The following is a 26,403-nucleotide window of genomic DNA, read 5'->3' on the forward strand; positions in this document are numbered from 1 at the left end:
AAAAAAAAAAAAAAAGAAAAAAAGTGGTAATTGTGGTTTTCGTCACACACAAAATTGCCAACCCAGCTAGGCCAGGATTGACAAGTGTATCCTGTGAAGGCTGGAGAGAGAATGCTGAGAATGCTGCCCGGGTGGTCTCTGAGGCAAGTCCTCATTCCTCTATTTCTCTTCACCGAGCTTTAGAATGTATGCGCTATCCCAAGCTCAGAGGTCATAAAAAGGAGAGAAGAAACCATGAGATAAAACCCAGAGATGACAGATCAGCCCCATCCCCAAACACGGGCCTCACAGCACACAGTAATGATGTGTCCCCCACATGGGCCTCAGAGACACAGAGCAGTAATGTGGGCATATGTCCCTAACATGGGCCTCACTCACGCAGCAGGGATATGTTCCTCACATGCCTTGCACACACAACATTGACAAGTCCCCTACATGCCTCGCACCACATGCAATGGTACATGTCTGTGTCCCCCACATGCCTCACACACACAGCACTGACAATGTTCCTTACGTGCCTCACAGCACACGCAGCAGTCACCTGTCCTCCACATGCCTCACAGCACACGTAGCAGCGCCATGTCCACGTGTCCCCCACATACCTTGCGTACACAGCAGTGGCCTGTCCCCCACATACCTCACAGCACACGCAACAGCACCACATCCACATGAACCCCACATGCCTCACAGCACACAGTGGTCTGTCTGTGTGTTCCCCACACGCCTTGCACACACAGCGGCACCGTGTCTGTGCCCCCCACATGCCTCGCACACGCAGTGCTCACCTCTGGAGCTGGCGCAGGAAGTGCTGGAGCAGTTGCTGGATGGGCGAGCTCTCATTCTCGGCTGACAATTCAACGGAAAATAAAGCAACGGAAGTGAATGAAAGACTGTGATCTGGCTCCGCGGCCCTGCAGCCTCATGGTGGGCCTGCCTGCTGGTGCTGCACAGCTCAGCCAGACTCGGCCAGGCTCCTGGTGGGAGCTGCGGCCCACTGTGGCCCAGCCACGGCACTGCACATCCTGTCTCGGGCACAGTGTCAACACAAGGGCGAGGCTGCGGACACAGGTGGACCCCACAGCCACCCATTACTGCTGCTCACACAGGTTCTTCAAGTTCCTGAAGTCCTTCCTCGAGGCCCTCACGTGTGCCACAGGGATAAAAACATACCGGCAGGGGCCCGTGAGGTCACAGTGTGACCACATCTCAGAGTGAACACACAAGGCATGGGGCCTATGAGAATGCAGTGTGACATCTCAGAGTGAACACACACAGAGCATGGGGCCCATAAAGACACAGTGCGACCACATCAAGTGAACACACAGGGTATGGGGCCTGTGAGGACATGGTGGACCATATCTCAGAGTGAACACACAGGACACAGGGCCTATGAGGACGCAGCATAACCACACCTTAGGAGTGAACGTACCAGGGCACAAGGCCTGTGAAGATGCAGTCTGAACACATCTCAAAGTGAACACATACAAGGCACAGGGCCTGTGAGGACACGGTGTGACCACATCTCAGAGTGAACACACATAGAGCATGAGGCCCATAAAGACATGGTGTGACCACATCTCAAAGTGAACACACAAGGCATGGGGCCTATGAGAATGCAGTGTGACCACATCTCAGATGAACACACACAGAGCATGAGGCCTGTGAAAATAAGGTGTGAACATATCTCAGAATGAGAACACACAGGGCATGGGGCCCACAAAGACACGGTGTGACCACATCTCAGAGTGAACACACAGGGCATGGGGCCCATGATGATGTGGTGTGACCGGATCTCAGGGTGAACAAACACAGGGCACAGGACCCCACAAAGACGTGGGCTAATCACCTGTCAGGGTGAAAACACATACCACATGGGACTTCCACAAGAATCTAAGATGACCACATACTAAGGTAAAAACATGGGATTACCAGGAGGATGCAGTATGACCACATCTAGGAGCCCACAGCTGTCCCTCAAAGAACAGTTCTGCTAGGACACATCCCTCAGTGGGGACAGCCAAAATTCGTGGGAGAAATTCCAGGAGAGGGAGTCAAGTATGCCCAGACTCAGCTCTGAGTGAAATAAGAAAGACCCCAAACGGAAGAGAGAACTCACAGTAAAAGAGTAGAACTAGGGTGCCCTGGGTGGATCGCAAAAGCACTTCAGGTAACTGAGGGTCACGACTTGACACGTACGTTAACCGGGTTAAGGCATACATTACTGCCAACAGCACAAACTCTACAGATGTGTTCGCCTACCCGCTGTCACGTTGTAGCCAACCTCTCCAACTCCACTATACCCAGCAATGACCCCACCTGCCCTACCTGTTCACATGGCAGCGACTTAACGGCAGGAAGGGGATACTGCTCACAAAAACATCAGTAATGCCTCTCTCCCTCACCCCAACAAATCAGAGGCAGTTGACCCAAAATCAAGAAACGAAGGGCCTGAGGCACAGGCCAGCCACTGGCTCAGGGTCACCTGGTGTCAAAGACTGAGAGGAAAACCTGGCTCCCAGCCGGAGGAGCAGAGGCCCAAGAGCTTCCCCACGTTAAGCCAGCATGGCTGTCTCCTGTCTCTCTGCGAGCATGTCTCCCAACCCTGCTGCCTCAGCCTCTACTATTGGGGAGATGACCCCAACCACAGGACATTGGGGGTCTAGGAAGAACCACTCCAGCACAATATCAACACCCCAATCACACCCAGTGCTGAGAGCTGGGAGAGTGGGGGACAGAGAGGGGTCTGTGAGCTGGGAATTCTGGCCAATGCCACCCTGGCCCGTGCTCTCTCTAGGGCCCTGGCAGATCTCACTGACACCCTCCAGCTCCTATGCTGCGGTCGACATCGACACTAAGCAGCTACAGACCCACCACTCGGACCCTAAATGGATGGGCACCAAGCGGCGACACTTGGGCAGAGGCACTCCCCCCAACTGCCACCTCCCAGTGGGAACCACCTGTGTGACCTCCTGACACACCTGCTCCTGCCAGTCTGCCCAACCCATGTGGGGAAGTGAGGGCCAAGAGAGTGGATTTCGGGGCAGGGGCAAAGGTCAGACAGGGAGCTAGGGACTGCAAGCCACACATAGTCTAGAAGGAGTGTTTTTTCTGGCTTTCTTTTCACAAGTCTATGTGGAAGCGCCTACCTTCTAGATGCTGAATGGGAAAGCAGGACCCGAGAATGCCGTGAGGCCCTGGGAGGAGCAAGATCCCTCCTTTCTGCCCGTCTCCCTAAAAACTCAAACACGCCAAACCTTCCTACAGGGATGAGGCGGCCCCCCTTGCCCCCCGCACCTCTGGCCCAACACTCACCTGGCTGCGTGCGGCAAGCTCGGACAGGCCTGTCGGGGGGCGGCTCCACCTCGACTTTCTTCCCGGGGTCGAAGTCATCGGCCTCACCCTCCGTGTCACAGTGTTCCTTCTCCCGCTTCCGCTTCTTCTCCTCCTGCAGACAGGGGCCGGGTGAGAAGCATGGCCCAGAGACCCCACACAGGCAGCACAGACAAGCCACCAGTGCCTGCCCCCAGACGGCCCGCGCCTGGAGCCGGCCCAGGGGGGCGTCCCCGAGTGCAAACGCCCACTGCGGACCCATGGGCTCCCCATGGTTGCCCAGCTCCCCACGGGTCTCCCCGCTGTGTGGGTGCAGCCCCAGCCTCCTGGTGGCAAGGCTCCCCGGGGTGTCTGCAGCCCGGCCAGCCAGCCGCTGTTCCCTCCGGGCTGCAGGCCCTGCACGGCCCGCCCCCAGGCCGCAGCCGGGTCACCTTCCGCTTCCTGCGCTCTTCCTCGTCAAGATGCTTTTCCTTCTCGGCTTTCTTCTTTTTCTTCTTCTTTTTCTCTCGGTGCCTCTCCCGCTCGTGGTCGGACCTGTCATCGTAGTAACTGGAGTCGTGGCCAGACCCCGAGAGCTCGGTCACCTCGCTCCCGCCGACCTTCAGGACCAGCTTCAGGGGCTTCTCCAAAGGCTTGTCCGCGTAATCTGTGCCCGAGGCGACAGGGACGAGGGTTCGCGGCGCGCCCAGCGGGCAGGGCACCGGCAGCTCGGGGGCACGCGAGGGGCTGCCTTACTGAGGGGGCGCCTATGGCTCGCAGGCCCATGGGGACCGAGGTCGCCGCCTGTCCCGGTTGCCGATCCCCTTCGCGACCGCGAGGGGGCCCGCGCTTCAGGGTCGGGGAGCGCGCGGCCGGCCCACCTCCGCAGCTCCGCGCCCCGGCGGCCGTCCACCTCGTCCAGCGCCAGCTTCCGAACCCCACAACCCCGGAACGCCCGCCCGCGAACGCCCGCCCGGCCGCGTCACAAAACGCGGGCCGCGCGCTCACCCTCGTACGACGAGCGCCACTCGGCCTTGTGCTTCTTATGCTTCTTGCCCATGGCGCCGCCGCCGGGCCCGCCCGAGCGCCGCGCGGCCGCCCCGCCTCCGCTCAGAGACCGGCGGAAGTGGCCCCGCCCGCGGCGCGAGCGTTTCCGGGTCACGGGCTGCCTCACCGGGCGCGGCGGATTTGAAGCGCGGCTGAGGAGACCGAGCCGCTGAGGGAGGCGACCGTGGGGCTTCGCGACTCCCGGCGGCGGCGCCATGGACGAGGCGGTGGGCGACCTGAAGCAGGCGCTGCCCTGCGTAGCGGAGTCGCAGACCGTGCACGTGGAGGTGCGCCAGCGCGGCAGCAGGTGAGATGCACGGGCGGACCGGCCCCCGGCCCCGAGCTGGGCCCGAGAGGCCGGCCCGCGCTCGCCCTCGAATCCCGACCCGCCTGGGAGGAAGAGCCGACCCCGGGTCGAGTGGAACCTGGTGGGCCCGGCGCCCAGGCCCGAAGTTTCGGCGGAGGTGTCCGTTTTGGGCGGGGCGCTGAGACCCTTCAGTCGCCTCCCCTCAGGGACGTTTTGGCTTTCGGATTTCCGGCCGGTCCCGAGCCGTTGGTGTCCCGGCCCTGCCTCCGGGCAGCGGGTCACAGGGACCCCCTCTCAGCAGCCACACTCGGCGGGTGGGTCCGGAGCAGACGGGACCAGACGGTCGGGGACGCGGGCGCCGGGGTCGCAGTGCCCGCAGTGGAGCGCTGTGCTGCGCAGCGCCGGGGGGGCCCGCGCCTGGGCCACCCGGGCAGGGCGGCAGATCTGGGAGGGGCGGGAGGCGGCGGCGAGGCCCGCGGACCCCGTCAGCTTCTGGCCCAGGCGCGGGCCCCCCCACGGGTGCTTGCCGTCGGTCTCTGGTCCGTAGTGACAGAGCCAGCGTTAGCTGAGCGTCGCTCCAGACACTGCAGCGGGCCGACCCGCCTCCGGAATAGCCCAGCCCGGTGCGAGCGAGCCCAGCCACGGGCAGACGGCGGCTTCCCGGCTCCACAGGCTGGGTGCCCCGACGGGGCCTGCCCCTGACGCCCGTCTGATTAAAGAGGAAAGCAATCTCGCGCTTCAGCTCGGTCCGGACCTGTGTGTCTCACGTGCCCTCCCAGTGCAGCCGAGAGAAACCAAGCCAGGAAAATTAGAGACGGACCATTTGTTTAAGAGATGTGGGCGTCAGAGCAAACGACGGGCTGTCCGCGCTGGAGACCAGCCCGCAAGGGTCTCAGGGTCTTTTGATCCGCTTTTCTGAACTCCTGGTTTCTTTGTCTCCAGGTGTAAGACGTCTTTGGGTTCAGTCAGCCAAGTCCGGCGATCTCCTCCCCACCCCCTTGGTCCCTTCCTTTCAGTCAGCTTGCTTCTTCCTGACTGAAGAAGCAGTATCCCTGTAACTTTATGGGCCCCAAGCATTAGTCATTAATTATTTCCAGGAGTCTGATAGTCCCGAATTTTGTTTTTCTGTAGTATTCCATCTTGGCTGTGTGTAAATGAGCGTGAGGTTTGATTTTATTAACCCTTCACCCAGCACTGCAAAAACGGAAGACATAAAGCTGAGCGTCAGGAAGCTGCTGAACAGGCACAACATTGTGTTTGGCGATTACACGTGGACGGAGTTCGACGAGCCTTTTCTGACCAGAAACGTGCAGTCTGTGTCCATCGTTGACACAGAGCTGAAGGCTAAAGGCCCCCAGGTAACTCACCCTCCCCAGTAGTGGAGCTGTTGGCTACACACAAGCAAGTGCTAGTGTATGTGGGGGGCTTTGATACCATATTGTCAGCAACTGGCCAGCCTGTCTGTCTGCATGGGTCAGCGAGTGCTGGCTGGCTGCTGCGTATTACGAACCAGGTGCCGGAAGTTAGATGCAGACCCTGGTGTTGGCGCAGCCATGCGGTGGAGAGACAGACTGGGAAACGTTAGAAGACGACACTGTGAGGATAGGGGGCAATGCTTACAAGCCCTAGTCCTTCTGTATCCATTCTCTTGACAAACACTTGTGGTGCACACATGTGCTGGAACCATAGGAGATGTTGGGGCAGCACAGGGGAGATGGGCTTTCTTCCAGCAGTTGCAGTTCAAGTCCATTGCACAGACTAGCTCCCCTACCAGCTTGGAGTTTATGCATGGACTCAAACGAAGCAGCGTGTGAGTGGTGGGTGCTGGACACAGCCCATTACATCTTACAAAGAACCCATCTTGCATAACTGGTTGGGCAATAAATTTTGCCTGGGGATATACCTCCTGTTTTTGGATTAGGGTTAACTGTTCTGGTGTTGCCTGGGTTTATCCCCATTAAGATTCGGTGCCTTAATTCTCGGTTTTGGCCAGCATGAGCCAAAGGCAAGCACTGCCCAGCACTGGTGGAAGGACAGCAGGGCACAGCCTATCTGGAGGGTGTCTCTCCCTGTTTACAGTGTCACCTTTGACTCTGCAGACTCACCTATAGGGGTTTACCTCAGCAGGTCATTGTGCAAGCTTGTGGAGATATACTAACAAAAACGTCCGTTGTTTTTTTACTGAGTGTAAGTATCTTGAAATACAACTACCTGTCACTCAGATCAGTTAAACAAATTTGAAGCATATACCAAAAACCAAACCCACTGTCATTGAGTTGATTATGACTCACAGTGATCCTGTAGGACGGAATGTAACTGTACTGTAGGGTTTTTTAAGCCTATAAATCTTTACAGAAGCAGACTGCCTTATTTTTCTCCCATGAAGCAGCAGGTGAGTTCAAACCACTGAACTTTTGGTTAGCAGTCGAATGCTTAAACCACTAAGCTACCAGAGCTTAATTTGATGCCTATGCACAGTGATATATAATATAGCCATTAAAATGAAATAAATTTCCATACAACATAAAATGGTTTTGAACCATGTTGTTGTTTGTTAGATGCCGTTGAGTCGGCTCTGACTTACAGCAACCCTGTGTACAACAAAATAAAGCACTTCCCTGTCAGGTGCCATCCTCACAGTCCTTGCTGTACCTGAGCCCATTGTTGCATCCACTGTGTCAGTCCATCTCGTTGAGGGTCTTCCCCTTTTTTGCTGACCCCCCACTTTACCATGTATGATATCCTTCAGGGAATGGTCCCTCTGACAACATGACCAAAGTAGATGAGACAAAATCTGGCCATTCTTGCCTCCAAGGAGCATTCTGGCTGTTCTTCCTGGACAGATTTGTTCTTTCTTCTGGCAGTCCATGGTACTTTCAGTATTCTTTGTCAACACCACAACTCAAAAGTATCAACTCTTCTTTGGTCTTCTTTATTCATCATCTAGCTCTCACATGCGTGTAAGGCAATTGAAAACACCATTAGCTAGTGTTGTTGTGTGTGCCATGGAGTCATATCTGACTCATAGTGACCCCTCCTTGGGTTTCCAAGGCAGTATCACTACGGAAGTAGATTGCCCCATCTTCCTTCCGAGGAGTGGCTGGTGGGTTTGAACTGCCAGCCTTCTGGTTAGCAGTCAAATGCCTTAGGTACTATGCTACCAGAGCTCCTTTAGCTAGGGTTAGGCACACCTTAGTCTTCAAAGTGACATCTTTGCTCTTCAGTACTTAAAGAGTTGTTTGAAGTAGTGAGTGGAAATGTGCGCAATTAGAAAACTGTGGTAGAACATGTATAATTCTATGTGCATACATGAAACATCACGGGGTGGATTATAGGAGATGCAAATAATTTTGCATTGTTTACATTTTTTCAGTAAGTAGTTGGTACTTTTATAATTACAGGAAGCAATAAAGGTTTTTTTGAATAGGATGCAAGCCCCCAAATGGAAGAAGGGTTGAGACACTTAATAAACCACTAATCTTAAACCTGAAATAAAATTGCTTTTATCACTTCACTTGAGACGTAGTTTTTCACATAATTCTGTATGTTCTCTTTGCTTATGGACCACAGCATCTGATTGTCGCTTTAGTGAGCAGTGTGTTGTGTCACTGTTGGTTTAGCTGTGGACCTCTGTCTCTTGGTGTCATGAACAATGCATATCTTGTTGATGGTTTACTTGTAGACCTCACTGTCACTCTCAAAAGCAGTGTATGTCTTGGTGTTGGTTTAGTTGTGAACGCCAGTGTCTGATGGACCCTCTTTTAAGCAGTGTGGTGTGTGGGTGTTGGTTTAGCTATGGACCTCAGCATCTGATTATCACTCTCATGAATAGTGGTGTGTAGTTGAGGTCAGCTGTAGACCTTAGCATCTGATGGGCACTCTCAGAAGCAGTGTGGTGTGTAGGTGTTAGTTTAGTTGTGGACCTCAGGGTCTGATGGTCACTCTCACGAGCAGTATGATTTATGAGTGCTGATTTAGCTGTGAACTTCAGTGTCTGGTGGGCGCTCATGAGCAGTGTGGTGTGTTGTTGAGTTCAGCTGTAGACCTTGACGTCTGATAGGCACTCTCACAAGCAGTATGGTTGTAGCTGTTGGTTTAGTTGTGGACATCAGCGTCTCTTGCGGTCGTGAACAATGCATGTCTTGGTGATGGTTTCCATGTAGACTTCAGCATCTGTCACTCTCATAAGCAGTGTGTGTCTTGGTGTTGGTTTAGTTGTGAACCCCAGCGTCTCTCTTAAGCAGTGTGTTGTGTTGGTGTTGGTTTAGCTGTGGACCTCAGCATCTGATGGTCACTTTCACAAGCAGTGTGGTGTGTAGGTATTGTTTTAGCTCTGAATCTCAGTGTCTGATGAATAATCTTATGAGCAGTGTGGTCTGTAGGTGTTGGTTTAGCTGTGGACCTCAGTGTCTGATAGTCACTCTCCCAAGCAGTGTGGTGTGTCTCCTTGATGGTTCAGCTGTGGACCTCAGCGTCTGATGGTCACTCTCACACGCATTGTGTGGCTCAGTGTTGTGTCTGGCTAATGTTCTCCTCCTGCCTCAGCCCATCAATCTAAGCACATGCACGGTCATGATGCACATCTTCCAGCTGAATGAAGATGGTCCCAGCAGTGAAAACCTGGAGGAAGAGTCAGAAAGCATCATTGCAGCAAACCACTGGATTCTGCCTGCAGGTACAGCGTGGGGCACTGTGCTGACGAGGTGGACAGAAGGGCTGCAAGTGCCCTGTATGCCCGCTTAGCGGGTTCCAAGTGCCTATCTCCTACATAGACTTCCTGTGTCAGAATCTGCCCTTTGGCCTGTCCTCACAGCATGTCTGGCTGCGAGGGCTGACAGTACCCCGCTGGGCTGGCCCCTGACTGGTCCTGACACTCTGCAGAGTCTGCCAGTGTGCCTGCAGCAAGTCCTAGGGTTACTTTGTCATCGGGTCTGTGCTCCCCATTCAGTGCTGCTCGAGCCCTCCACTGTGGAGCAGGTAGGGGCACTGTTGGTGCTTTCGTAAGGCAGATCCCTAAGAAATAGCTGTGCATGGGGCAGAATGGGAGTGCCCACTGTGACTCGGTCTCCCTGTCTTTCCACACTCACACGGGACCGTTGTATATTCTGTGTCTTTAATTTTAAGAAAGTTACATTTTTAAGAAAGATTTAAACACCTGTGACTTCATGTGATCAGATACTGCCCTACCACGTCATGACACTGGGAGCCAAGGTGCAAACCAGTATGTGGGATGTGAGTGTTCGTGCCCCTAACATCACACCCTTATTTTGTTCTTAGTGGAATTCCATGGCCTGTGGGACAGCCTGGTGTACGACGTGGAAGTGAAGGCACACGTAAGTTTCTACCAATTTTCCCTGAAAAAGCCCGCCACACTAACCAGACTCTGCACCGTGCTTCCTCCGTGTTGTTTTGAGCCTTGTGAACTCAGGTGGGCTTTGGGGCCTGCTGACAACAGCAGCCTGTGGCCTGGATGGCACCCCTGGGCGTGCTCCCGATGGGCAGGGAATAGACTGAAGACAGTGCTTCTGAATTACAGTCTCCAGAACTCACTGGGGTTCAGGAGGCATTGCCAGGGTGTGTGTGGGGGGTGGCATCTGAACTGGAGCTGGTCCAGGAGCCTGGGCCAGGGTAGCTTCTGGTGGGCAGGTCTGCACTAGAACCATCAGACCCTGGGCTGGTGTGGCTCCTAGCAGCCCTGAGGACTAAGCCCAGGTGGTGGAGGCTCTTAGCCACTGCTGCTGTGCCCTTTGCCCCTTCTGAGCCCTCTAGTAGGAGCTGGCTGGTTGCTGGTCAACCCATAGGGATAATTTCCCTGTTGGCATCTCAAATAAAAGTCACCTTCTGTTGGTTCTGTGTGGCAGTGGGGGCCTTCATCTCCTGGATTTCAGTGCCGTTTGAAGGGAAGCCCTTCAGGGCTCAGGTGTCTGGAGGTGGGGTCTCCACACGTGGCCTCTGCTCCCCTCCCCTTGGGAACAGGCCCTGAGGCGTGTTAGTGGGAAACTTTGCGCCGTTGGTCCTTTATCTGCTGCTTTCCTTGTCTTCCTTCAGCTCCTTGACTACGTAATGACGACCTTACTGTTTTCAGAGAAAAACGTCGACAGCAACCTCATAGCCTGGAACCGCGTCGTGCTGCTGCACGGTAAAACTGCTGTTTGCTTGCAGACATCGTGGGTAGAACTGCACTTCTGCATGTACCTCATCCTGCTGCAGGAAGTTAGAACCTCACTTTCTGATGGAGCCTTTCCTAGAACATGTCTTTCTGACATAAGCCCCACTCCATGAGCTTGGTGGTACTGCTGGCCCTGTTTGGCAGTGAACTACTCACTGTCCGTGGCCTCTTTTTGTAGCATTAGGAACTTCTCAGGTAACTTGGCCTTGTGTCCCAGCTGGTGGGAACTCATCATGAGTGCTCCTTTTACATGAGCAGGAGCCACAGGAAGTGTGTTTTACACATGTCCTGTCTGCTGGTTCCTGGAAGAAAAGACAGGTGAAGGTTTTCAGCATCACCAGGTAGAAAGGTGACAGGCATTGAATGGAGGGGAGGGACCTTCCTAGAGTTGCCAAGGTAGCCACCTGTTCAGGACAGTGAGATCTGGTGCTTGTCTTTCAGTCATGGACACTGTCCTTTAATGGTGGGTGCCAGCGGCACACTGCAGGACCAGCAGGTCAGCATGTAGCTGAGGGCCTCATCTTCTCTACATCCAGTTGCATGGCTCGCCTTTGATTGTGGGTGGTGCCATGGGAGTACGAGCTGGGTGTCTCCATGTCACACCCTCTGCACTGTCTTCTGGTCCCCTCAGGGCACGTGGACAGCAGGACTGGCTTTGGCCCTTCTGGCCCGTGTAGGTCCCACATAGAGGTCCTGACAGCATGGTTGAGGGTGGTCCCTTCACCCTGTTTACCAAGAGAGACATGTGGGACCAGCAGCGTGGCTCTGTGTGGTGCCCTAATGAGGGGACTTCACAGGGTGTGGGGGAAGGGACACTACTGTGGGGGCCATGAGCCTGGACTAGAAGATAGTGCTGAGTGGGGTCCAAAGTACATCAGGCCAAGTGTTCCTGGCCATGGGTAAGCAGTGGACATTCAGTTCAATAATAGCAAGCACCTCCTGTGTCCTGTGTGTTGAGTTATTGCTGGGCTACCTGTATGATGTTGGCCAGGCAGGCTTGGCTTCCAGCAGTTTTGTAGGTGCAGGAAGGAGACAGTGAACGGGTGTCAGACTTGCACCTCAGTGCAGTGAGGGCTGTACAGCTGCTCTGAACTGGCCAAGCCTTGGGCTCAGGGCAGGCCTTGTGGAGGAGGTGACAGACCTAGTGCACTTGGCAGAGGCTATGCAGCCAGAAGAGGTGGAAGGGGTGGGAGATAAATTACAGGATCTGAAAAAGTGACTGGGTTAGGGGCACGGTTGGCAGGAGAGGAAGTGGTATCCAAAGTTAGCTAAGGTTTCGTTTCTTTGATTTTCTGAGACACGGGGCCACTCCATTAGCACAGTGGCAAAGTTCCACGACTCACACAGCAAAGTTGTTTGATGTGACTTGGCATACATGTGTGTGTAGGTATAACTGGAACAGGGCCTTCCAATAGCACATGCCTGGCTGTACACTGGCAGCGTCTCTGCTTTAATGCATGTGTACACGCACGCACATGCAGCTGTCAACCACAGCCTTGTCATAACCCACAGAATGAGATGCACAGCATAGACTCTAACAGTTGACCCTTCATCAAGTGGGGCAGGTAAGAAAGGGGAGATTCGCACCCATGGAGGAGCCAGTCTTCTCTTAAAGTGCATCTTAACGTTGAGTGTCATTTCAGCATCCAGTGCAGCTGCCGTCTGAGTTAACAAAGCACTATGTTAACAGCGTCCAGTCTTCTCCCTCTTGTAACAAATCCTGTGCCTAATGTAACTAGTAATAAATGTAGGCGCCTCTGTGGCACAGTGGTTAAAGCATCTGACTACTAACCAAAAGCTTGGTGGTTTGAACCCACTGGCTGCTCCACTGGTAAAAGATGTTGGAGTCTGCTTCTGTGAAGATTACAGCCTTGGAAACCCTGTGGGGCAGTTCCACTCTGTCCTCTAGGGGTGCTGTGAATTGTAATTGATTCCACAGCAGTGGGTGTGGTTTGGACTTTGCTTCCATACAGATTGTCAGCCTCAGACAAGGTTGTAGTCATTTCTTAGCCATCTCCAGCTACCCAGAGGGAGCAAGTAGTTGGACCTATGGTCTCGGGACCGTGGTCACAGGGGACATCAAACTCAATTGGCATAACATACTACACAAAAACATTGTTCCACATCCTACTTTGACGAGTAGCAACTGGGATCTTAAAAGCTTGCAAGCAGCCATCTAGATGCAACGATGGGTCTCTCATCCAGAGCAAAAAAGAATGAAGAAAACCAAAGATGCATGGAAACAAGTAGTCCAAGGGACTGATACACCATGCAGTCCTCAGCTATACGACTGTGAGACCAGAAGAACAGGATGGTACCTGGCTACCACTGTCAACCACTCAGGGGGTCTGTGTAGGAGATCCTGGATAGAATGGGAGAACAATGTGGAACAAAATTCAAAATCATAGAAAAAAAAAAAGAAGAAGAAGACAAGGTTTGCTGGTCCCATAGAGCCTAGTGAAACCTCTGAGACTACAGTCCCTAGCTGCCCCTCAGGTCTGGAATTGAACCCATTCCTGTGGCTTCCAGCCAAATAAAAGGCATATGAGCTGAACATTAGGTAGATACACTCCTTGGAGAGATCAATCATGGGAGAATAGAAGGGCTGTGTATGTACGGTGAGACAGCTGGGGGGGGCGGGGCAAGAGAGCATAGGAAGGAAGGACACAGGGAAGAGGTAACTATGGGGAGGAAGTGGGAAGAGAGCTGTTACATTGTGGGAAATTACAGTCAATGTCATGAGACAATGTGTGTGAACTGCTGTATAGAAGATGAATTTGTAAAGTTTCACCTAAATCACAATAAAATTTTAGAAAAATTATCAGCCTTGGAAACCCTTTGAGGCAGTTCCACTCTATCCTCTAGGGGCACTGTGAGTTGGAATTAAGTCATAGCAGGGGGTTTGGTTTAATGCAGCCAGTGTTGTTTGTGAGAATCTGTTACAGTGCTGTCTTAAACATGCATTTGCTTGAATTCTGTCACAGGTCCCCCAGGAACTGGGAAAACGTCCCTGTGTAAAGCACTAGCCCAGAAACTGACCATCAGGCTCTCAAACAGGTAACTTGTAGTGACAGGAGAAGAGAGCTGCTGGAGTGGGGTGCTCACTCTGTTTGTTTATTGTTTTAATCATCTTACTAGGTGCCTCTCCTTCATTCTAAATCAGTTAACTCCTCTGCTTTGAGCGTCGCCTGTCTTAAGTTACGCTTCAGTCTCTGAATTTGCTGAGCTTCATTGCTTGACCAGCACATGTTCCATCTTGGCTAGTGTTCTGTAGCTGGCGAGGTCAGGAGTGTGGAAGTCTCTAATTATAGCTGGGAATGTGTCCTGTTGTTGGTGGGTTCCAGCATCTCCCTACCTGCTTTCCCTGCCCCCACCTGCCATGGGAATGCATGAGTGCACACTTTAGACTGCTTAATACTGGAGCCCACGGGTCGCTGCCACTCTGATTTTGTTATTGTCTTTTTTTTTCAGTTTTTAAAAATTTGCTGCCTGTTTCTTTTTGGACTGTTTCTCTCTGTACGTCTTCAAGGTCGCTGATTTTCTGTAGTCTGATAGGCTTAAGTTCGTATCCTGTAGCATGCTTTCTTCTTTGGAGGTTCCTTTGGCTTCTTTTTGCACCCACTATTTCCTTCCTCATGTGCTTGTTAAAATTCCTGAACTTGTTTATAATAGCTGTCGTAATGCTCTTCTCTACTAATTCCGTCATTGTTAACGTTTCATTTCTGTCGATTGGTTTCTCTTCTGATTGCGGGTCGCATTTTTCTGCTTCTTGGCATGTCGAGTGATTTTGGACAGAATGCTGGATTGTTAGTGCCTAGATTGGGTTGTGTTCCTTTGGAGACCATTGGGCTTTGGGCTGGTAGCCATTTTAATTACTTGTGATTTAGTGTGATCCTTTTGAGGTTTGTTTTTAAGTTTTGTTACGTGGGGCTCTAGGGGTTTAGTGTAGTGTCGGTACTAGAAGATGGTCCATCCAGGGTCCATTGAAAACACTGTGGATGGCCAGTGCACACTCTGTGTGTGAACTCTGGGAACTTTGTCCCTCACAGTTCTAAGTCACTGTGCTCTTCTCCTGACATGCTTCAGCTGTCAACCCCACAATGATTCCAGGCTTTATTCCTGCGTGTCCTCCTCACCTCTGGAACTCCACAGACTCCCTGGACTTACAGTGACATGGTCACATTCTGCTGGCTTTTCCGAGGATTGCAGTGTGGAAATGCCTACAGGAAGGAAGCCAGGGATTGTAGGGCACCCCACATAACCCTTCTCAGGTCACAGCCCTCTACTGTCTGTGGCCCAGTGTGGTTTCAGGGTTTGTCTTGTTTTCAAGTTGTTCAAGGCAAGAGAGTAAATATGATACCTGTTACTCCGTGGTGACTGAGGGAGGAAATGCTGATGTTAACTCTGACCTGTTACTCCACGGTGACTGAGAGGAAATGCTGACATTAACTGACCTGTTACCCCACAGTGAGTGAGAGGAAATGCTGATGTTAACTCTGACCTGTTACTCCATGGTGACTGAGGGAGGAGATGCTGAGATTAACTCTGACCTGTTACTCCATGGTGACTGAGAGGAAATGCTGACATTTAACTCTGACCTATTACTCCCTGGTGATTGAAAGGAAGTGCTGATGTTAACTCTGATCTGTTACTCCACTGTGACTGCAAGGAAGTGGTGACATTAACTAGTGTCTCGTAAGTGGGTAAATGTTTATTTCAACCCTTTGTTTTGTGTTGATGATCAAGGCCATTGTTTTGACAAACTGAACTGTGTGCTTTGACGATCTCTGGGGCAGTTTTATGGACCATCCAGGTGAAGATGGTAGTACGTTTCGAGTGCAAAGATCTGGACGTGGTATTTATTCTACACCTCCTTGCTGTTACTCGCCGTCGAGGTGGTTCCAACCCGTGTATGCGGACAGGGCTGCTCCACAGGGTTTTCCAGGCCACGTGTGACCTGTCTTCCAGGATGCCTCTGTGTGGGTTTGAACTGCCAACTTCTCAGCTGGTGGTCAAGTGCTTAACCGTTTGTGCCACCCAGGGACTCCAAAGCACTGGCAAGCTTAGCATGGTTCTCCCTTCTACTTGGTCATCAAAGTAGAATTGAGTTTGTTTGATAGGCATACAATCTTTACGTCACTGGTTGACTTTTGTTTTTCTTTTCTTTTAGTTGGCAGTATTAGTAAATGGCCTTTTGTTCTTTCGTCTTTCAAATGAGAAGCCAGGGATGCTTTGGAGAGTCCTCTTTTTTCTTCCGTGGACTCCGCATGTAGGAGAATTGCACACGGCACATGGAGGCAGCTTTGTCTCATCACAGCCTTGTTTCTTATTTGATTTTATTTGGAAACGAGATACATCAGACTTAGCAGCTGCCTTTAGGGTGAGGCATTCAGTCCATGGCAGTGGTGACATTGACCGTCCATGCTCCAGGGCACCAGGGTGAGCCGTGTAGTGAGTCCTGGACTCATTTAGTCCATGGCAGCGATGGCACTGGCCATCCACACTCCAGGGCACCAAAGTGACCCGTGCAGTGAGTCCTGGACTCATTCAGTCCATGGCAGTGGCGATGATGGCCATCCATGCTCCAGGGCACTAGGGTTACAGGATGTGACTTGGTTCAGGAAACGAGCCACCCTGTTCCTTATGGTTTCCTGGGCAGAGAAAAGCTCATCTGTGGCTGAGCTCGGGAGGCATGTTGTTTGGTCTGCTCTGTTAGTGCTGGTGATGCTTTTTTTTTTTTTTAGGATTTGGGTGAAGATTTACAGAGTAAATTCACTTTTCATACAGCAGTTCACATATACTTTGTCTCATGTCATTGACCAAAATTTACAATGCAGCAGCTCCCCTCCCACTTCCTCCCCATACTTACCTCCTCCCAGTGTCCATCCCTTCATACTCTTCTGCACCCTGAGCTATCTCCCTGTGCATAAGCAACCCTTCCTTCTCCCATGATTGTTCTCTCCAGGGCGTGTGTGGTGATGCTTTTTAAATGTAGGAGCGTAAATCGTAAGTGGATGAAAAAGCCACCTGTTGGGTGTTAGTGAGTTGGGTCTTCCTATCTTGTCTCTTTGGTGTTTGAAGGGAACGTGGGAGTTATTCCTACTCTGACTCAGAGCACTGTTGTGCTGTCTGACTTGAGCTGAACATGCTGCCTTCTGGAACCGCTGGGTGCACCCTGACAGATTTCCCCGTAGCATGCTGCATATGTCAGTTCCTTGTAAGTGTTTCTAGAGGCCTTGCAAAAAGGGCAAGGAGGCCACATGTTCTGACCTCCTCTAATCCCACAAGAGGAAGACAGAATCACCATCAATAGCCCAAGGCCTATTCCTACGAGGCCAGACATGCTGCCTCCCTCCAGCCATTTCTCCAACTATTCCTCCCAAAGCACCCACCACCTCTCTCCTGGGTTCGATAATTCGCTACAGTGGCCATGCAGAACTCACAGATTATGGGGTTTATTAGGGAAGCACCACAGGCTACAATTCAAGTTCAGAAAAACACTCATTCTCTCTCCCAGCCCACCATCTCAGCCAAGTCTCTCACAGTCTCTCCCCCAGCAGTGCATGTCTTTTGCGTCTCTTTCCCAGCAGCACATGTCTCTTTCAGGAGTGCATGTCTCTTTTAGCAGCATGTCTTCCTCAACCAGCAGTCAGCGTGAGTTCTGCCTCTAGGAGGCCTCCTTTTGAGTCCGGCAGAGTGGTCAAACTAGCCAATCACAGTATCAGAACTCTAAGCACCTGAGAGAGAGTGGGAACCTCCCAGAACATTGTTTTGTGCCACTCCCAACAGAAATACTCCAGGTGGACAACTTTAGCAATCAGGAGCTCCTCAGTTGCTCATAGCAAATCCCACCTTGGAGTTTACAGAGACTGATGGGTAGAAAAGCCACACTAAGTAATTTACTACACCGCAGACCTGCAGGCTGGCCATCCTCAGTGCTAGGAGCCTGAGAGCAACTAAGCTACAGGAGTGAGATGCAGCCATGGGACTAGCGTGTTAACAGATTGTCCTGGCCCCATGTGTGTTGTCTCAGGTACCGCTACGGCCAGCTGATTGAGATCAACAGTCACAGCCTCTTCTCCAAGTGGTTTTCAGAAGTAAGTTCAGTTCTGACTGATTCCCTGCATCATCACCACTGTCATTGAGAAAATGCCCTGGGTGTTAGGCAGCCTCACCCCTCCGGAAGCATTGGGGGAGAAGCAGGTGACATGAGGACTGGGCCTCATGGCCTTGGGAGGCCCAAGGGCGAGCAGCAGTGGAAACAGGCCCAGGCTTGAGTGGAACCCCCACAGATCATCTCCCAGCCCCTCAGCTGTGTGGTCCAAGGGTCTGGCAGACTCAGGAGAGCAGAGCAAGCATCCACTCAGCCTGCCTCCTGCTGGGCACAGCCTCAGCGGCCAGGCCTCATTCTGCCACCTGTGGACTGAGGGGTCGAGTGAGATGACATCATGGGCACTCCCACCCTGAAACAGTGCTTATCCGAGGCACCAGGTAGATGCGTCCCTAGCGGGTGGTGAGTCAGGAAGCAGCATGTTGGGGACAGGGTGTGCCTCCAGGGAACAAGCTCAGGGAGTGTACAGTGTGCTCGCTGCAGCTGCCATCCTTTGAGTCAGCAAGGACAGTGGCTAAGCATGCTATGGCCATAAAAATGAGGTATCCAGGCCACAGGGTCTTGGACTGGGGCACGAATGTCCAGTTTCCACCCCCACAGGCTCCTAAGCACAGGGCACATTAGGTCGACCCCTCGGCTGGCCTGGTCACCTGGCTCTGGTGCAGTCTGGGGTCTCCAGGGGAGGTGGGCTAACAGCTACAGGTGCATGTGTCCTTGGCCATGTGCTCAACACTGAAAGTACATGTTGGTTGTAGAGTGGCAAGCTGGTGACCAAAATGTTCCAGAAGATTCAAGATCTGATAGACAACAAAGATGCCCTGGTGTTTGTGCTTATTGACGAGGTGAGACTGCTGACCAACAGGAACTCCCACCTCTCACCAGACACCCTGCTCTCATGCTACATTGGGCTCCGCCTCCCCATGCCTCGTCCATCCTGGGCTCCAGCCGTCCTGCACCTCATCCATTCTAGGCTCCAGCCTCCCTATGCCTCGTCCGTCTTGGGCTCCGGCCACCCCACGCCTTGTCCATCCTGGGCTCCGCCCTTCTCACGCCTTGTCCATCCTGGGCTCCGCCCTTCCCACACCTTGCCCATCCTGGGCTCCAGCCTCCCCACGCCTTGCCCATCCTGGGCCCCAGCCTCCCTGCGCCGTGTCCATCCTAGGCTCCACCCTCCCCATACCTCATCTATCCTGGGCCCCAGCCTCCCTGCACCTTGTCCATCCTAGGCTCCACCCTCCTCACGCCTTTCCCATCCTAGGCCCCAGCCTGTGCCTTGCCCATCCTGGGCTCTGGCCTCCCTGTTGTCACACAGGCGCTCTCCCCTCTCCCCGCCCCCTAGCCGCAGAGCGCATCCACTCAGCCAACTGTCCCCTGGTGCTGCCCATGGAGCTCCCGCTTGGGCGGATCATCTGGCTGACCTGGTGCCTGTCCCTGCAGGTGGAGAGTCTCACAGCAGCCCGCAATGCCTGCAGGGCAGGCACAGAGCCATCAGATGCCATCCGCGTGGTCAATGCTGTCCTGACCCAGATTGACCAGATCAAGAGGTAACTTGCCTGGTGTCAGGACAGACGGGTCATGACCAGACTGTAAAGACCACATTTATCTCTCATGGTTTGGAGGCCAGGAGTCTGAATTCAGGGACTAGCTGGGGCAGGGGGAGGTGGGGCTTCCTCATCAATTTCTGCTTCTAGCAGCTGCCAGGAGTCCTTGGCAATCCTGGGCTTGCAGGGCGTCTGCCATGCTCGTCTGTCTTCTTGGGCCATCTCCCCTGCACGTGTCCTGGGCGCAGGGGTGTCTGTGTGCATGTCTGTCCTCATGCACCATCTCCCCTGCACGTGTCCCAGGCTTGCGGAGGTGTCTGTGTGCATGTCTGTCTTCATGCCCCGTCCCCCTTGCGCGTGTCCTGCTGTCTCTGCCCTGCTGTAGAGGGATCAGGTTTAGGACCTGCTCTGCTCTGATGTGGCCTCATTGACATCACAGAGAAAACCCACTTCCATCAGGGTCCCACTCACAGGCACAGAGGTCAGGATGTCAGTACATATTTGGGGTACACAATTCAGTCCACAGCAGAGATTAGCTTAATTTTTTTTTAAGTTTAAAAACGTGAGGTAGGACTCAGGCCTGTCAAACCGCACCTGGTGCAGAGGTGTAAGACGGAATCAAGGCAGCACCACTTGGCCACATCTGCGCTGACACCCCAGCGTTTGCTGTGGTTGGGGGTGACGTCAGCCTGCTCCCCCTGCTAGCTTGAGGACCAGGCCTGTGCCATTATCCCCAAGTGGGGCAGGTTAGGGGCTGACTCCCACTAACCAGATACTCAAGGAAGTGATGTAGAAACCTGAGCCCCCATCCACATGCCCTCTGCTAGCCAGAATCCTCGCCCCTCTCCTCAGTACTCTTAGAGCTCCAGGATGGGGGGCAGAGAGTGAGCCCCAGGGTGTGGAGGGAGGTAGGAGGGTGAGGGGGGCAGAGTCCAAGCCCCAGGGTGTGGAGGGAGGAGGGAGGGGACAGGCTGGAAGGTGTGAAGGAGAAGCTCCTGAGGCTGACGGTGGTGCTTACAGCAGAGGGGCTCTGATTTCCTGTGTGTTCCAGCCTGTCGTTCGCGTGTGCTCTCCCCTCCCACCTGCCTGTCTGTCCACCATCGCCTGGCTTCCAGCCCAGCCCTGCCTCCTCCTGTTAGAACTGACAGGTTTTCTCCTTGGGAACTCCCCACAGCCTTGGACCCCCGGGACCCTCCCTGCAGCTCTCCTTGCCTCCTTCCTGCGCTCCGGCTCTTCTGGGTTCCCCACATGCGGGGTCCCTTGGAGCTGCCCTGGCCTCCCCTAGCTCACTTGTGCCCCACAGGCACTCCAACGTGGTGATTCTGACCACGTCCAACATCACAGAGCGCATCGACGTGGCCTTCGTGGACAGGGCCGACATCAAGCAGTACGTCGGGCCCCCGTCAGCAGCTGCTATCTTCCGGATCTACCTGTCCTGCTTGGAGGAGCTGATGAAGGTGAGCTGGGAGGCCAGCACGTGGTGCGGCTGCAGACCACCCCGTATGGCTGGAGCTTGCATGTCCTGGCCGGTTAGCTTGCTTGTGCCCGTGGGTTCTTCGGCACAGAGGGCCACCTTCTGTTGCTCAGTGAGCTGACACAGAGACAGTGAGGAAGGGAGGACGTGGCCGACCGTCATCCGATTCTGCACTTACCACCGTCTGTGCAGTCTCCCCACGAGAACAAGAGCCGCCATGGCCATCCTCAGCACACACCGTTAATGGGCCATCTAACGCAATTCCTGTGGCTGGCAGTGTGGGAGACCCCGCCTGTTGTGTGGCCGTCTTAGTGACTGTGCATGTCTGCCTCCAGGCCCCTCTCTCTAGGTGTCCCTGGGGCCAGGCATGTCTGTGACAGTGCGTGTCTGTCTCATGTTGCCCCCGCCCCCGGCATCCCCATGACCATGTGTGTCTGTCTTGTGCCTCCCACAACTGATATCCCCGTGACCAAGCGGGTCTGCCCCTGCCCCCCTCCCAGTGTCCCTGTAACTGAGCATGTCCGCCCCCGCCCCCTCCCCGGGCGTCCCCGTGACCCAGCGTGTCCGCCCCCGCCCCCTCTCCGGGCGTCCCGTGACCCAGCGTGTCCGCCCCCGCCCCCTCCCCGGGCGTTCCCGTGACCCAGCGTGTCCGCCCCCGCCCCCTCTCCGGGCGTCCCGTGACCCAGCGTGTCCGCCCCCGCCCCCTCTCCGGGCGTCCCGTGACCCAGCGTGTCCGCCCCCGCCCCCTCTCCGGGCGTTCCCGTGACCCAGCGTGTCCGCCCCCGCCGCCTCTCCGGGCGTCCCGTGACCCAGCGTCTCTCTCCAGTGTCAGATCATCTACCCCCGGCAGCAGCTGCTGACCCTGCGGGAGCTCGAGATGATTGGCTTCATTGAGAACAACGTGTCCAGGCTGAGCCTTCTGCTCAGCGAGATCTCCAGGTGGGACTGACCCCTGCACCGAGAACCCATCTCACAAGGCCTGGGTGTCTGAGGATGGGCTGGAGCGCTGCAGCCCACCCCAGGAGGTCTGGGAGAGGTCTGCAGGCCGCAGGGTCAGATGGCGGAAGGCTGCAGGCACAGAACAGGGTGTGCCTTGCGCACAAGGGGTTTTCTTAAGTGCAGTTGGATTCTGCAGATGAGCAGGTAGAGACATGGAAAATGGAAGACTCTGCCCCAGAACCTCGTGTGTGATCACAGGGCCCGTGGCGGTGCTTTGGGATGGAAGGGTTACCCAGAGAGCAGCTGCCTGTGGGACTGTGGGCGAGGGCCTCCCAGGGCTCAGGCTCAGGAAGGGTGCCTTTCCTTACAGGGGCATGGGCAGGAAGGAGGAAAGTGACAGGCCTTGCCGGTGAGGTCTGAGGTCTTGTGGGGCAGAGCAGGCAGTGACAGGCAGGTCCTGGCTCTAACAGGGCAGAGGAGACAGTGACAGGTGGCCAAGTAGCACCTCCATGACTGCTAAGAGTGTCCTCTCTGGGGACTCCATGGGAAATGGTCACCGGATCCCGCCCTCTACCATGCAGCCTGTGGGTGGGGCCTGGGGCCATGGACAGAGGCCTGAGACACCCAGGGAGGTGAAGGCTTTGTTGGCCCCACTAGGCGGCTGCCAGGCTGACCTGAATGAGCCGTGAGGCCCGTGGGCCATTCCTATGGTTCCCACCCTAACGGTCCCTCTCCACCATCCCCCGCCCGACCATCCCCACCCTGACTGTGGCTGTTCCCCAAACAGGAAGAGCGAAGGTCTCAGTGGCCGTGCCCTACGAAAGCTCCCCTTCCTGGCCCACGCGCTGTATGTGCAGGTGAGCGCCTCCACGGAGGGCGGTCTGCGGGCCACGCAGCGCAGGAGCACCTGGAGCCTGGGGTGCCGAGTCCTTGGGGGAAGGTGGCCGGCCACGTGTGCATCTGCCCACCCACACACGTGATCACACATGTACCTGCAAGGGCACGCACACACTCCCACACGTATAGCTGGCTCCTTTCGCTGTGCGTAGGGGTCGGGGCAGCCCAGTGGGGGCCAGGCGCTCTGATTTCTGCGTCCTTTCTAGGCCCCCACTGTCACAATCGAGGGCTTTCTCCAAGCGCTGTCCCTGGCGGTGGACCGACAGTTTGAAGAGAGGAAGAAGCTTTCCAGTGGTGTGTGATCCTCGGTGCTGGCTCCCCCGCAGTGTTCCCGCAGCCATGCTGTGCCCAGGGCCCATCAGGACCCTCCCAGCCAGCTGGGACATTACATCCCTCCGAGCACCCTGTACCCGGTCACCTCAGCACCGACCTGGAGGCCGTGTCCCCACGCTGCGAGCTCCATGACAAGAAGCAGGTCATTGTCCTGTGGCTTCTTGCCCACTGGAGGACAGGTGGCCCGGCGTGCCCACTGTTTGAGGAAGTTCTGGATGCCAGCAGTTCAAGTTGTGTCTATGAAGACCTGCCTCCTGCTGCTCCCACCGCACCACTGTCTGCACTTTGTTATAACAGGAAAAGGGAGATCATGTAGAAACAAGGCAAGCAGCCTGGCCTCGTTGACCACGTTCCTCCGGAGCTCCCTGCGTTTCACGCTGACGGGCCTGGGGACCTCGGAGGAGCAGAGCCCGTGCCAAGGGGTTGGAACGGGGAGCCACATGCGTGCGGGAGGGGCTGGGGCGCCGTGTGTGTGCCCAGACCCATCAGCTGCCTCCGAGACGCGGTGTTCCGGTTTCGTGGGTTCAGAGATGTGGTTCACGTCTCGGGGGAAGTCGGGTGAACAGCGTAGAGGAAATCCAGCAGTAATTGATGTATTCCACGGATGTTATGCATTCTGTTTATTTCATGCTGAAGTAAATTTCACATTTTATACTTGAAGTCCAGTTTTAAGGGACAGATTATATTTTGCTGTAGGACTTTTAAGTATTAAAACGCTATTTTCCAGAATTTTCTCTCCTGGTTGGCTTAAATGTGCCTCTCAAATGTTTTGGATTTTATTAAAAGTTTTCCCCCACCAGTACTTGTTTTCCTTCTTGGTGGCTCCAGGGCTGCACGGTCTGGTGCAGCCGTAGCTACTACGCCTAGGGGAACAGATCCATACGGTTCAGGGTTCAGTCCCTCTGCCATAGCCGTGGTGGCTGATTCCCCAGCAACAGCACGCAGACGTGGGCTCCTGTGAAGCAGCCCCGGCCTTGGGTTCAGTGTGGGTCTGGCACCCACCCCCCATCTGGAGGGCTCATGGGAGCTGAGCTGGGTGTCTGCTGCCCCCCTGCCCCTGAGCCCTATTATGGTGGTCACTCAATGGCTTGTGTTGCTGCATGGAAGCCCAGATCTCTGTCCTAGAGGAAGCACCAGGGCCATCTTCCCAGGGAGACACTATTTTTACCATTCATCATTTTTTTTTTGTTTTTGTGATTTAGTGAAAGTTTACAGAGCAAATGCATTTTCCATACAACAGTTCATACACATTTTGTCTTGTGACATTGACTGCAATTCCCCACAATGTAATAGCTCTCTTCCCACTTCCTCCCCATAGTTACCTCTTCCCTAAGTCCTTCCCTTCCAGGTGTTCTGCCCCCCCCCCCAGCTGTCTCCCTGTGCATACACAGCCCTTCTGTTCTCCCATGATTGATTGCTCCAAGGAGTGTATCTGTGTAATGTAAATGTTCACCCCATATGCCTATCAATTAATTGGCTGGAAGCCACGGGATGGGTTCTATTCCAGACCTGAAGGGCAGCTAGGGGCCATAGTCTCAGAGGTTTCACCAGGCTCTATCAGATCAGCAAACCTGGTCCCACCCACCTACCTCCCCCCCCCTTTTTTAATGATTTTGAGTTTTGTTCCACATTGTTCTCCCTCTCTATAGAGGATCTCCTACACAGATGCCCCTCTGAGTGGCAGGCACCATCTAGTTCTTCTGGTCTCATGGTCATATAGGCTGTAGATCACATGGTCTACCAGTCACTTGGACTAATTGTTTCCATGCATCTGTGGTTTTCTTCATTCTTCTTTGCTCTGGACGAGGAGAGAGCCGTCGTTGCATCTAGATGGCCACTTGCAAGCTGTTAGGACCCCGGTCGCTACTTGCCACAGTAGGATGTAGAACAGTGTTTTGTGTAGGATGTTATGCCAGTTGACCCTGATGTCCCCTGCACCCATGGTCCTGAGCCCAGAGGAACACATTCTTGATGTGCCAATGCAGGGCAGTCAGACCTGCTCGTGACACAGAGACCCCAAGTCCCACAGATGGCTGTCCCCCAGGGCACACCAAAGAAAAGGTGGCCGCCATGATGCCTAGTGGGCCAGAGGGGCTGGAGCTGAGCCTGTCACTGACCCCTCCTGCAGCCCGGCCCGAGGGCAGCCCTGAAGGGGGCTGGCAACACAGCTTGAGGACGGCAGTGACAGACTTGGCTCCTCCGAGCACCCGCTTGCGACCCACGTGGAAGCTTTGGGTGGACGTGTGGAGAGTTGGTGCCCGGCTTTGGGGAAACAGCTTCACTGGGTGGTGCAGGTGGGGACCGATATGATGCCAGGCCATCCCCGTGGGAGCAGTGGGTGCTGGGGAGCAGGTGTGGTCAGACTCGACAGGGTGGGGGGAAGGGTTGGGTAAGGATTGAAGACAGCAAATCCAGCCCAACTGGCAGAGGGGGAGGGGGAGGAGTATGGTGGTTCAGTCTGTGTGTCAACGTGGCTGGGCCTGGTTGAGTGGCTGGGCACCTGGATGATGAGACTGGTCATCACCTCCATGGTGGATTCTACTGTGAGCAGCTGAGTAGCTGCCTTGGGGATGTGGTCTGCTTCCTCTATATAAGGAGAAGCCTTGAGGAACCATCTCTAGCTTAAGGCACACTTGAACCCTGTATGTAGCTGAGTCATTGTTCAGCAGCCTGCCATGCTCTGCCAACCTGGGGACTTTTAATGGACTTGAATCAATGGTCGGCTGTGTGGTTTGGCAACATTGGGACTGGGCCTTTTTACTTGTCAACCTTGGGCTTGTCAACCTCAGCAGTCAGCAGCTGTCTTGAGTGAAGAAGAGCCTCCAGCTTCAGTGGGCTGGGAACAGGAGGCAGAGCTGAAGACCAAGGTTTCAGGGGCTTTCACCCAACCCCTAGAGTCTAGCACTATGAACTCAGACTTAAAGCCTCCAAACTGTACGAGAAGCCGTTTGTTCAAGCCATCCCATGTGTGGTATATTCTTGTCAGAGCAGCACTAGGGAACCAGAACAAGGAGGAAGGCAGTGGGCGGTTCAGGCTGTCGGAAGATCAGCCCATCTTCCAGGCCCTTCCAGGCAGGATCATTCGCTACCGTGGAAGGGGCCCAGGGGGCTGCAGTGAACTGAGGGGGCCTGGTCAGGTGGAGACAGCCAGCACAGTTCGGAGGGTGGTAAAGGCAGCAGGGGGAGCTCTGGTAGCATAGTGCCTAAGGCACTTGACTGCTAACCAGAAGGCTGGCGGTTCAAACCCACCAGCCACTCCTCGGAAGGAAGGTTGGG

General features: G+C 54.4%; 2 protein-coding genes across 2 annotated transcripts in view; one reads left to right on the top strand and one right to left on the bottom strand.

Annotated features, from left to right (window-relative positions):
• Positions 1 to 4,369, bottom strand: part of BRD9 (bromodomain containing 9) — a 27,562-nt gene extending 23,193 nt beyond the window's left edge. The window contains exons 1-4 of the mRNA XM_042782955.1: positions 4,318 to 4,369; positions 3,762 to 3,976; positions 3,313 to 3,445; positions 786 to 846 (exon numbers count right to left, since the gene is read on the bottom strand). Of these exons, the coding sequence (XP_042638889.1) occupies positions 786 to 846; positions 3,313 to 3,445; positions 3,762 to 3,976; positions 4,318 to 4,369 (461 nt within the window). The remainder of the gene's footprint in view (positions 1 to 785; positions 847 to 3,312; positions 3,446 to 3,761; positions 3,977 to 4,317) is intronic.
• A 202-nt stretch (positions 4,370 to 4,571) lies between these two features.
• On the top strand, positions 4,572 to 23,096 carry TRIP13 (thyroid hormone receptor interactor 13). The gene is made up of 13 exons (XM_007955797.2): positions 4,572 to 4,663; positions 5,856 to 6,021; positions 9,209 to 9,338; positions 9,941 to 9,996; positions 10,712 to 10,802; positions 13,817 to 13,889; positions 17,866 to 17,929; positions 18,699 to 18,785; positions 19,381 to 19,487; positions 20,788 to 20,941; positions 21,785 to 21,897; positions 22,685 to 22,754; positions 23,001 to 23,096. Exons 1-13 carry the CDS (start codon positions 4,572 to 4,574, stop codon positions 23,094 to 23,096), a joined length of 1,299 nt encoding a protein of 432 aa, XP_007953988.2.
• The last annotated feature ends 3,307 nt before the right edge of the window (positions 23,097 to 26,403 follow it).

This window comes from Orycteropus afer, unplaced genomic scaffold (genome assembly GCF_000298275.1).
Source record: "Orycteropus afer afer isolate SDZICR_OR568_19922 unplaced genomic scaffold, OryAfe1.0 scaffold00541, whole genome shotgun sequence".
Taxonomy (NCBI): domain Eukaryota; kingdom Metazoa; phylum Chordata; class Mammalia; order Tubulidentata; family Orycteropodidae; genus Orycteropus; species Orycteropus afer.